This window comes from Thamnophis elegans, chromosome 7 (genome assembly GCF_009769535.1).
Source record: "Thamnophis elegans isolate rThaEle1 chromosome 7, rThaEle1.pri, whole genome shotgun sequence".
NCBI lineage: Eukaryota > Metazoa > Chordata > Lepidosauria > Squamata > Colubridae > Thamnophis > Thamnophis elegans.
In genome coordinates, this window is record NC_045547.1 from 33421349 (window position 1) to 33433456 (window position 12108).

Consider the following 12108-nt stretch of genomic DNA (forward strand, 5'->3'; position numbering starts at 1 on the left):
AGCATATAGATTGTCATGTGGCAATCCCTAACAATTTATCTTTGCAAAGTCTTATCTTGGGAGGCCATCACATTTTGTCGTGATTCCCAAAATTGCAGTTTTATTCATTATTGATATATTTTTTGGTGAAGTTATCAGTTTCTGTTTTTTATCTTGTTGCTTGGAATGGGAGGGTGCTTCTGCATGCTGTTTGTGCTGCTCTTATCAGTTCAACTTCTGCACATCCCTATGCCATTATCTAAACTTGATGATTGAATTGACTTCTCCAGCTCAGTTACAGTATAAGAAGAATTGCTTTAATGGATTTTTTTTATAGTAGGGATGCTGGAGCTCTTGAGAAGGAACTCTTCACTGAGAAGGAACTTCTGCTTGCCTTTTTTCTAAATACTCCCTCCACCACCACCACCACTATCACTGGGAGGTTCAGGAGCTATCTAATAGCTAGGATTTCACAAATTCTTTATGCAGAGAAAAAGGGCCTTGCTGGCTTCAACCTCCCATCATAGTGGGAGTACAGCAGAAGTCTCCAACCTCCAGTCCATGGCATACCAGGAACTGGGCTGCGCAAACAAATGAAGCCCCATCTGTGGGATGCAGACAGTGCGCGAAACCACGACCCCCTCCAGTGCATAGAAAAACCTCTCTCCGTGGAACCAGTCCCTGGAATCAAAAGGTTGGGGGCTGCTGTAGTATGGAATATGAAGCACGTGAAGTGAGCATTGGTTGAATGTCCAGTCATGGAACCATCTATTTATTGGACAGATACAGAATGTTTGCAACAGAGTTGGCAGCAAAGTAGGCTTTGAAATTTTCAAAGGGGATTTGGGGGAACAAAACGGTGAAAGTGCATCTTGAAGAATTAGAAGGGTTGGCTGACTTTAAAGTGGAAAGCATGTCTTTTCTTTGTACTACGGGGGTTAATTTGGACTGGATCTGGCCAGAAGTTGCAAACAAAATACCTGGAATCAACTTTGCTGAGGTCTCTATTCTTAGCCCTGCTCCATCTACCTTCCCATCACTATTATCAGAAATCCAGAAGCCACACTCGTTTTTTTTCTATGCTGTTTAAATTTTATAGAGGATGGCCTTGGAAGGCAGAAGTAAGATAATTTACAAAGGCAACAATCAGATAAAGGTGACTTGAATGCAGACCAGAGGTTTTCAAACTTGGCAACTTTTAAGACTTGTGGACTTCAACTCCGCTGGCTGGAGAATTTTGGGAGTTGAAGTCCACAAGTCTTAAAGTTGCCAAGTTTGGGGACCCCTGATCCAGACCAAGACTTTGATCATTCTGTCCCCACCCCCCGCCCAATTCACATAAAGATGAAGGGAAGATACTGAGAAATAAGCCTGGGAAACCCAGGTTACAAGACTCCAACGAACCACAAGAGGCCAGCAGAGATACAAAGAAGACACAACTCCGTTACTCAACTATTAAATTCTATTTTTATTGGCAACTTTCAATGCCGCTCCAGAAGAATGTTAACATGGCATTTAAACGGAAAAACACACACACAAAGATCTAATTCAAACTTTTCGGAAACGCGCGATTAAAAAAATCTCCCCTTCCGCCTATTGCTATCACGCGAGGTTTGAAAAAGCACCGCCCACTCTTTGGCGAGTTCCGGTTATCGAGAAAGTGTCCGACTGCTAGGGGAGGAGCTGCCTAGAGGAGATGGCTTCGCGGTTGTGGTCAACGGCTGGCTCTTGGGCAAGGTCGCGACCCGTCGAGAACCAGAAGGTGCCCTTAGCAACGGTTTTATCCTCACGAAATATGACCGTTACTCGGACTGGCGCCATCTTGCCCAAGCCCGTCAAAGTGAGTTGAGCGTGAAAGGTAGTGGTGGCTCCTAAAGGAAGAAACGGATAGGAAACCAAACCGAGCAATCGCTTAGCGAGGATGGGGTAAATTGGCAGGCTGTCTAAGCCAATCGCGTGTAGCTTATTTTGGAAGGGCGGGTTTTGTTGGTGTTCGACCGTTGCCTAGCGATAAAACAATCGTTCTGGGCAGATGCGGAAATAACAGATTTGTTAAAGGGCCAGAACGCTTTGGGGCAATTATGCAGCAGGCCGGCTTATTTTTAGGGATGCCATTATCCCGTTGCAAGGGGTCTCCTATTCGGTCATCCCCGAAAACCACGCCGCGTTTTTTTTAGAAACTTGGCGGCAGCTTCGCCCGACAAGCGATTGGGATTCCAGGAGAACCGATATAGAAGGGACACAAAGGCCCCGCGTAAGTTGAGAACCAAAGAGCTGCTAGTCGGTCACAAAGACTGGGATATGGACGTTGAGTTCATCCAAACGCGGATACCGTTGTGCTCTGTGATCTCTGTGGTTGTCATTTGAAACAAGTAGCTTTCCTTTGTAGATTATTGTTGTATGTACACCGAGAGCTTGGCAAGGTTGGCACCCTGACATCAGCCTGCCAACAAAAGTGCGTATAGTCAAGGCTATGGTTTCCCCAGTTGCAGTGTATGGCTGTGAAAGTTGGACCATAAGAAAGGCTGAGCGCAATAGAATTGAGGCCTTTGAACTATGGTGCTGGAGAAGATTTTAGACTCCTAGAGGAGATCAACCCTGACTGCTCTTTAGAAGGCCAGATACTGAAGATGAAACTCAAATACTTTGGCCAACTAATGAGAAGGAATGACTCACTGGAGAAGAGCCGATTGCTGGGAAAGATTGAGGGCAAAAGAAGAAGGGGACGACTGAGAATGAGGTGGCTGGATGGAGCCACTGAAGCAATAAGCGTGAGCTTAAATGGACTCCAGGGGATGGTAGAGGACAGAAAGGCCTAGAGGAACGTTGTCCATGGGGTTGCGATGGGTAGGACACAACTTTGCAACTAACTATAACAACATCACTGAAAGCTTATGCAATAGAGACAAATTCCTTGTGTGTCTAATCATACTTGGCCAATAAAGAATTCTATTCTATTCATGCCCAGCATAGGAAATATCCTGAAGATATATTTTATTAACTATCTTTATTATTCTAAGAGTGCTAAGTACTTATTCAGTCAGATGCTTCATGATTTCTTTATTTAAAGGTAATTTTAAAGAATCCTCCTGAAAATAAGTACAGTAAGATAATTGTTAAATTTACTGAGGCAGCTGTGTGATTCTTTTTGTTCTTTCCACCAGTTTTAGTTATACTCTGGCAGCTATAAATTTGTTCATGTGTTCATTTGTATATGTGCCAATAAATATTAACCAGCTTTTCATTATTAATCCCTGTAGATGCCATTTGGACTTGTTCGTGTGTTTGCCATTGTAATTCCCTTTCTCTACGTTGGGACACAAATCAGCAAAAGTTTTGCAGCCTTGCTTGAAGAACATGATATCTTTGTACCAGAGGATGATGATGATGATGACTAACAGGTAGAGTTATAGGTGCCCAGCCCTTTAAAGTGTTAACAGCCACATGTAGCCTACAACTGCCATGCTGGGGGGTTTGAGGAAAAGATTAAATAGTTGGTCTATGACAAAAAAAAATCCTGATAGCTCCAAGTAAAAATTAAATTTGAATGAATTGAAAGAACTGAACAAAATCTATTTTTGTTCTTCCCTCATGTATTTCTGACCACATAATTTGCATACTTAGGATGAAGATTATTGTTTATGGTTACACAATTGAGAATTAAAAATCCCTTGCTGCCAACTTCAAACAACTTTATAATCTAATTGTGACTTCATATTCTAAAGAAAACTTGCAGCTTTAAACTGAGGACAAAAACCCATTCATTTGTATCTTTTCCATATCTTAACATCTTTTCATTATCATAGCATGAATGGCCCGTTCTTCTGATGCCTTCCTTTCTTTTTCCTGTTATCTTCTACATCCAGTACTGCAGTAAAGCTAAAGTAAGCAAATGCAAGTTATGCTTTACCTATTTTTAAGTATATATGTCAGTAGTATTCTCCGTATAATTATAACACAATGGGAACTGATATTCCAAGACTCTAGGTACTTGGTACTCTCTTCTGTAATAGTCTAGTAGAAGTATGTTATGTTAAATACTTGCCAAAGACAAATTAAATTTAATAGTACATGTGATCATGCAACAGTATTGTGTTTGTGATGTGCATATTGATATGCATGTGAATCTTTTCCATTTGAGCTGATGCATTGCTTTGTTTCCTGATCAGGAAACAGGTGTACACTATTTCTTTTCAGGCTGAAGTAGCACTCCAAAAATTAAATAATAGCAGGACAATAATTATTCCCTCATGCCATTTTAGAACAAGCTGCATATTTTTAAAGTGTTATCAAATTGTGCTCAAGTCTCTTATCCTAAGCTTTATTAGTTCTGGATAGTGCAGAACTCGTACTCTGCAATCACAAAATAGTTCCACAGTGTGAAATATTTCCTGTTTTTTTACAGGTCTACAGTGTGGCAGTAAGAGGAACAAAGCCATAATAAAATGTTCTGATATCTATGTTAATCTCCGTTCCTCTCAGATGGCTAATGAACATTTTGGGAACAGCTGGACTTCCCATTGTACCACGGATTGTTCTGTGCATGTATAAACAAGAATGTTTAAATGCTATATCTATTTAAGAATACATAGATATGTCTTGATTCAACAATTGTTGCATGCTTAGAGTGTACCTTATTTCTGAATACACTGGATCCCTAATTAATACAAAATTCTTCTGGATAGTAAATTAAGAATTAGAGATCAAGGCTCGTGTGTTTCTTTTATATACTAAGCTGCTGTCTTAATCCTTTTGGGAATGTATGTTTTACTGAATAGACATGTCCTTCTGAATGAATATAATTTGGACTGTGCTATCTATCTTTGATACTACATAAAATAGAATGTCAGCTTTCGTTCTGAAAGGAATAAAATCACAAGCCTATAGGAAAGTACATAAAGCAACTTCTCAATATGATTTGATTCAATTGAATCAGCTATATAATATTTAACAGTTGCCAGTGTAAATACACGTTTTTATAGAACTTTGAGAAAGTTTTAATTATAATTTTGGTGAAAGCAGTTTAGACGTCTATTGTATAACATTTTTTTGTTACCTAGCTTTTTATTTGTATTCCATGCAGCTGAAATACATTAGAAAATTTATAGGATTAGGATGTATAATGGAAGTATTATATAGATTGCTAAATTTCTTAAAATTGTAATAAGTAACCTCCATCTCTGCTGCCAACATTTAAGGAGTGTGAGATTTTTATTCTAGAATTTGGGGATATTGCTACAATTTTGAAACAATAGACACATGAAAACTGTAGTTTATCCCCTAAAATAAATATTTAAAAATTCATTAGACTACTAAGAATGTAATACTTTGAATTACATTTGGTTCCTTTTCTCACAAATAAAATCTTTTCTCCATATATATCCAACATAATCCCACCATATATTAAAGAGAAATTTAGTATTATTTTTTAGATTGCAGTGTTATATATTTCAGACATTATTAGCAGTTGAAGTGCTACAACATACCTAACTATGGTGAAGTAGATTTTGCAAAATGAGTTAAGGATGAAATATTAACATCAAATACAGAATAAATATAAATAATGCATGCCTCCTTGAATACTTTCTTGTTGAAGAGTTTTAACATACAGGCATTTATTTGGAACAGAAAACAGAGTCATTATTCTCTATTGATGATTTAGTTCAAGGATCGTGGCCTATGTAGAACTTGGATAGGAAATCCGTGGGTTGCGGTGTTTCTGTCTCATGAAAATATCTCATTATATGGGTCTTTTGTTTCCACACATTGATTGTTTCTTGGAATTCCATTTTTCCCTATACCAAGAATAAGAGAACAATTATTACTTAAATTACCAATATGCCAAGTAATAATTCCTGTCAAATCAGTTTTAAGAACAAAATTATCAAAAATTGGTAATAACTGGTTTTTTAAAAAACAACAACAGCAGGTTTATATTCAGGAGAAGATCAGAATGGGTAAGTAATCCATGGCCCATCTAATTTCAAAGCCCTCTTTAAGAAATAAGACATGTGCTATAGAATCTGAAATGGAGAATGTATGAAGTTGCATTTTTGCCTCTGGCAATACCTCTTTCCTTCTTCAATGCTACCACCCTGTAGTGCCTGTTGTAAATCTTGGGGGAAAAGTTGTCCTTTTTTCATAGAAAAAAAGATGGTCCACGCCTGCTGCCTTGCAAGAGACCCCTTAACTTAGTGTGAGTCTTAGTACTCTGTACTTAGTACAGAGTACTCTGTAGGTAGGCTCTGCACATGGTATCAACCTAAAGTTTCTGGATTCTATCTATGATCCCTTTATGAAGGATGCTTGGAAGGAGAAGGGATATATCTTACAAAAACTTGGAAGAAAATGTTTGGTAGAAACCTCACAGGTCTCATCAAAAATTGAGAGAAAGGGGCAAAAGCCCAGAGCCAAATATACAATCAAGGACTCGGGCCAAGAAAACAACACAAAGTGGGAAGCAGGACATCAAGAGGAGATGCAGAGTTTTGCAGAACTACAAAGGAGATTGCAATAGATACACTAATAAAAATGTTTCAATACTAAATACAGAATATGGGAAATAAAACTGGGAGAACAAGGGATCTGACCTTAGGAAGACTAATGTCATTCATAGACAACATCAAAACATGGCGAAGTGTTGCTTATAAGTGGCCCACAGCAAGTTATTCAAGGGGAACTGATGCAGTAGAAATAGTAGGGATGTTGTACTGTCCCAAATATATACAGGAAATTCAGGAATCCATGTGGAAATATTGTTAAAAACATTTGGATAAGAGTAGAAAGAAAAAATAAGTGATACTATTATAGAGCCACCTGGTTAAAAGATAGACATCTTTTTAATTTAGATGACCCCTCTTTCAAAGAGTCATGCAATACAGGTAGTTCTCACTTAACAACCATTCATTCTCAACCATTTAGTTATGACAGCACTGGATGAATACCCCCAGTCCTCAACATTACATCCATTACATCTCCCATGCAGTCACATGATCCAATTTTGGGCACTTGGCAGCCCACTCACATTTACAACTAGAGGGTTGCTTCAACTCCTCCCACCTGCCTATATCCCCCCAGTATTGCTTTTTCGGCTGCCCTGCCACGTCGCCCTATGCTCTGCCCTATATTCCTGATGCCCTGTGCTCCACTACTCCTACTGCCCATAGCTGATCTTTGCTTTCTTTCTCCCACTGCTAATGGGAGGAATAACTCACTTAACAACATAAATTTTGGGCTCAACTGTGGGTTTAAGTTGAACACTACTTGTAATAGATACATCTATTAAAAACTATAGTCTTTAAAACTCTGGTAACAAATTTAAGCTTTCACATGCAGCACTTTGGTGGCGGGGGGGGGGGGAGCCAGGTGTTCAGCTAAGGGGGTAAAGTTTGCATGGGGAAAGGTGTTCCATAAGGCAGGGTAGCCATAAAAAACCCATGCTTCCCATATCCCACAAGATGACAAAATTTAAGGGAAGGGATTAGGAGCGTGCCCATCCTATCTGATTAGTACAATGGGTAGATGTTATAGGAGAATGCAGTCCCACTGATAACCTGGCCCTCTGTGATATAGATTTCAGTTATAAATGAGGGATTTCAATTATCCTGATATGCAATGGGAATCTAACTGCCAAGTCAGAACTCCAATAAATTCTTTTCACCTCTTCATTTGTCAGAAGGTGGAAGAAAGTACAAAGGGAGGTGGGGGAAACATCCTGGACCCAATCCTCACTAACAAGGAGAAATGGTTGAAGAAGTAAAAGTGATTGGCACAATGAGGAAAAGTGATCATATTATCCAGAAGGAGACTGAATGCTAAAGTATTTAGGAAAGCTGATAAATTCAATGAAACCGTACACTGAAAGTGGAATTATAAAAATCCCTACAAGGAGAAATGAGATAAATCTAAACAAGCCACCACTGATGTGAGTCGAGTTTATAAAATGCTGAAGATAAAAAGGGACACATATAAGAAATGGGAGGAGAAAATATAAAGGTGAATAGAAGGTAATCAAAGGCACCATCAAGAAAAAACTAACTCACAGGTAGCAAACTCGATCGCATCATGTGACCTACTGTGACATTTTTGCCTTGTGGAGCTGGGGTGGGCGTGGTCAGTGCATGATGGATCCCCCCCTGCGGGCTGCCAGTTTGACACCCACACTCTAACTTAACAAAAACTAAAGCTTCTGATGGATTACAGAAAATGTTTCTATAGGTATATTAGAAATAAAAGGAAGCTGATGAGAATGTACGCCCATTGTGAAGAGCAAATTATGAATTGTTAATGAGTGAAGAAATCTGTCTTCTCTCATAAAGGAAGTGTAGGCATAGATGATCATAATTATAATGGCAGGGAAAGAGGGAGCATACACAAAAAGACTTAAAAGAGAAAATTTGGCTAATTTAATTGAATGGATGGCTCCAAGATGTATTACATTCAGAATACTGAAGAAAATAATGGAGGGGATGGCAGAACCTCCTCTCAATAATTTTTGAGAACTTCTGATGAGGTTCCAAAAGATTGGAGGAGAGCAAATGTCATCCCTATCTCTAAAAGGAGAGAGACCTAGGAAACTTCAACACTCGCAACTTGACATCTACAGTGGCTAGCTGGTCTGTGACAAGCAACATGTTTCTAAGCACTTGTATAGACAAGCTACAATTAAGAGAAGCCAGTATGGGATTGCTACAAATCAATTGTGCTAGAATCTTAACTGGCTCTTTGAAACAGTTACTTGCTTAGTAGAACATATTGCCAAATATGTTTAGCATTCAAGGAAGAAAACTCAGATAAAAAGAACTGATACAAATAAGTATTTTGTGTATGTTACAATTTCCCACTCTATTTTCACAGAGAATTGACAAAAAGATGAAATAATTATCACCATAACTTCTCTAATACTACATCTGCTATGAATTTAGAACAAGTGTTATTTGTCCTACCTTAATAACAAGCAAATCAATGACTCTGGGGTCTGTAACATGGGAATTTTTCATGAAGAGCTCTCGCACCTTGTCACGCCCCTGTTTCACTGTGATCTCCAGTTGGTATGTATGCACTAGACCAGAAGCAAAATAATGATCATGAGTGAAAAATAATCCCATGTACATCAGTTGTCAACATTATCACCACCTCTGATGAAACTCATTTACAGGCTGTTTTACTGAAAATTATGGGACATACAGTATGTGAAAAAAATAATTAGTAGAAAATTCTTTTAAGCTGCAGGAAAATCAGAAACCATTATAAAATACAAGATTATTCTGATCTTACCATGTATAGTGATTTTCAAGCTATTAGTGCACAAGTGATTTTCCACAGACAAAATTAAATACTATACTAGATAATGCCTTGTGGCAATACAGTCTACAGGTATTTAAAAACCTCATTTTTGTTATATGTATATAGAAGAGTTACTTTCATTTACTAAGCAGAAGCAAAATTTAGGTATTATTTGAGGTAATGTAATACAATACAAAATCTTAAACTACGAGACAGTTTTTAATAATTGGGATTCTTAAGTAAATTATGTTGAGGATCAGTTTGATCAAAACTTGGAACTACAATTTACAAGCATACATTTGAAGCCCTTGTGGCCTTCTAAATCCATGTTAAATTTTTAAAGTTTTTCTTTCCACTCTGTGGCTATTTATGAAACAAGTATTTCACGTGTGTGTTTTTTTCTGCAAACAAATGTCCTGTACTATATCCTAGCATGCAGTTAATATTTACACATTTATTTTTTGATCATGATATAGTTTCATTGAGTTGCAGGCTACATTCAGAATACACTGAATATTCAACAATCACAATGAATGTAAAGATGAATGAATACGGATGAATTCTAGCAATCAAAGAAGATGGGGCAAGATAATAGAAAAACAAAATATTAATCAATAGCAGAGTTTGAATTATACTTAGGCCTTGAATCCTTCTCTCAAATGCATGCAATCATATATGCATATATATCATTAATTAATATTGGCTGAATAATTATGTATCAGGGATGGTGCGGTGTAGTGAATGCTGCAGAATGGAAGGGGTTGTACTAGATGACCTCTTAGGTCCTTCCAACTTTATGAACCTAATCCCAAGTTATTATCTCTCCCACTTATTTATACGTCTTTATAAGCCATCAAGGCGATTTAAAGTGCCCATTCCATTTAAGGAATTTCCGTGAAAATGTGAAAGTATCTTTTCGTGATATTCAGATCGGAGAAGTCGTGAAGGAAATATAAAGACATCTCCGGTCTGCGAGGCTCCTTTTCAAACCAAGGTAAATGTTTCCTGTCCCTACGACCTTGACGGCGGAGATCGCGAGCGTAATCACGGCCCCTCACCAGTATTTGGGATTTCGCGGTACCAAGTTCTATATAATTCCCTCACGTGCCGTTTGGCTTCAGCCAAATCCCGACTGAAGACTGGTTTTACTACGGCTCCGACAGCGGCACCCGCCACCTTCCCAGCCCCGGCAGCCGCCATGTTTCCTATTGAACTAAACAAACCCCTCCCCCATCTTTTCCTCCGGCGAGTAGGAGAGCGGCTAATATTTTCATTGGCTAAAAATTATGACATTCACCTAAAGATGACTGACGATTGGCTAGTTTTATGTCTGGAAGACTGAGCTATCCACTTACGGATGGTGACCAACAGCGTTGAGGGAATTTAAGCTGAACGTTGCCTTAGTAAACTCAGATATGGCTTTGCTACCGCCCATACCGGAAGTTCAGTATCCCGATGCAGGAGTCCCCAAACACGGCAACTTTAAGACTTGTGGACTTCAACTCCCAGAATTCTCCAGCCAGCATAGGCGTGCTGCCTGGAGAATTCTGGGAGTTGCAGTCCACAAGTCTTAAAGTTGCCGTGTTTGAAGACCTCTGCAATGTGGGAATATCAACACAGTTGACGTGCACCAGACTGATCTTACGATTCGAGGGGAGGAGCAGGGAGTAGAGATATGTGGTGGAAGCGCTGTGACATTAACATTGAAACATTTCTTTAAAATTTGCATTTTGACCCAAGCAAACACAAAACACACAAAAAGACAAAACTACTAGGACTGTGATCACCATGAAAACGAGTTAGATGTCCATATGGTTGAATTTTCAGGCACCTTGTATCAGCCTGGTGAAGTAAACCAGACTGCCAGAGTTTATAGTAGAATCTTGTAAATCTTTCTTCCCCATTCCCTTTACAACTCAAGGAACTACGGAGGGTCTCTTTTTAGGAACCCTTTGCCTGCCCTTAATCCGGCTGTGGGTTAAATTGCCTTTTATCAGACTTTTCCTTGGCTGCCACTCTTTACCATGTCTCCCAAGGTCACTCATTCACACATACAGTCACATCTTTGTCTACCTTTGTGTCTTTCCTAAACACAAGGATAGACAATTTTCTGGCAATTTCCCACTTTTCTGTGTGGTGGCAAAAGCTCATTGAATAAGCCAAAGCAATTGGAAAGATACAACTTGTTTCTTCATAAGGCTAGTACTGTATGTTACAGTGATTAATAATTTCATGTCCCAGGTAGAACAGACAGAAAACATGATCAGAATAACTAATTTTACTTTATTGTAGAGCTAGATTACCATTACCTTTCAAGTGTATAAATCTCCTGGCATCTCCTTTACAGACTGAAAAGCTGGGGAAGGTTCTTCTGAGCTTTTCAGCCCACTATGCGATTGCAGGCTATGCCTTGTTTGCCAATCTGACCTTTCTCTAGGCAACTTAGCTTTACCCCATCTCTCAAGGTCTTTCTCACATATCTTCCAACCAGCGAGGGTTAAGAGCAAAAAGAGTGCAGTTCTTATGTAGATGTACAAAGAATTAGAGAGGAATATGAGGAAGAGAAACTGTAAAGATATTATCTATGTCCTTGAGGTTACAGCGGGATATGCTTCTCTGCTTAGTCTTAAAATAAAAATAGAAAAGGCTAGACACTGCTGTGCAAGAACTGAGGAGGCGAACTCCAAAATAGATGGAAAAGGTTTATTGGTGGCCAACTCTGTTTCAGATGAATTCTGCAAGACATTGATAGGTTTTCTGTTTACGCTGAATAAATCAGCTCATTAATCATGCTCATGACAAAGAATTCCATCCAAAATAAATTGGGCCACCAATAAATGTTTG

At 38.8% G+C, this 12108-nt stretch overlaps 2 protein-coding genes across 3 annotated transcripts; one reads left to right on the plus strand and one right to left on the minus strand.

Annotated features, from left to right (window-relative positions):
- Positions 1 to 1597: 1597 nt before the first annotated feature.
- SMDT1 (single-pass membrane protein with aspartate rich tail 1) lies at positions 1598 to 4680 on the plus strand. 2 transcript variants are annotated; one of them, XR_004255759.1, is made up of 4 exons: positions 1598 to 1819; positions 3240 to 3380; positions 3786 to 3863; positions 4385 to 4680. XR_004255759.1 is itself a non-coding variant. In XM_032221768.1 (3 exons), the coding sequence occupies exons 1-2, from the start codon at positions 1676 to 1678 to the stop codon at positions 3375 to 3377; spliced, it is 282 nt and encodes a 93-aa protein (XP_032077659.1). In that variant the 5' UTR covers positions 1600 to 1675; the 3' UTR covers positions 3378 to 3380; positions 4385 to 4680. The 2 variants fall into 2 exon arrangements, 1 of the variants encoding a protein (XP_032077659.1); XM_032221768.1 differs by lacking the exon at positions 3786 to 3863 and having other exon boundaries at positions 1600 to 1819.
- An 879-nt stretch (positions 4681 to 5559) lies between these two features.
- Positions 5560 to 10498, minus strand: NDUFA6 (NADH:ubiquinone oxidoreductase subunit A6). The gene is made up of 3 exons (XM_032221767.1): positions 10323 to 10498; positions 8925 to 9040; positions 5560 to 5774 (listed from the first exon to the last, which is right to left on the minus strand). The coding sequence occupies exons 1-3, from the start codon at positions 10462 to 10464 to the stop codon at positions 5643 to 5645; spliced, it is 390 nt and encodes a 129-aa protein (XP_032077658.1). The 5' UTR covers positions 10465 to 10498; the 3' UTR covers positions 5560 to 5642.
- Between the last annotated feature and the right edge of the window lie 1610 nt (positions 10499 to 12108).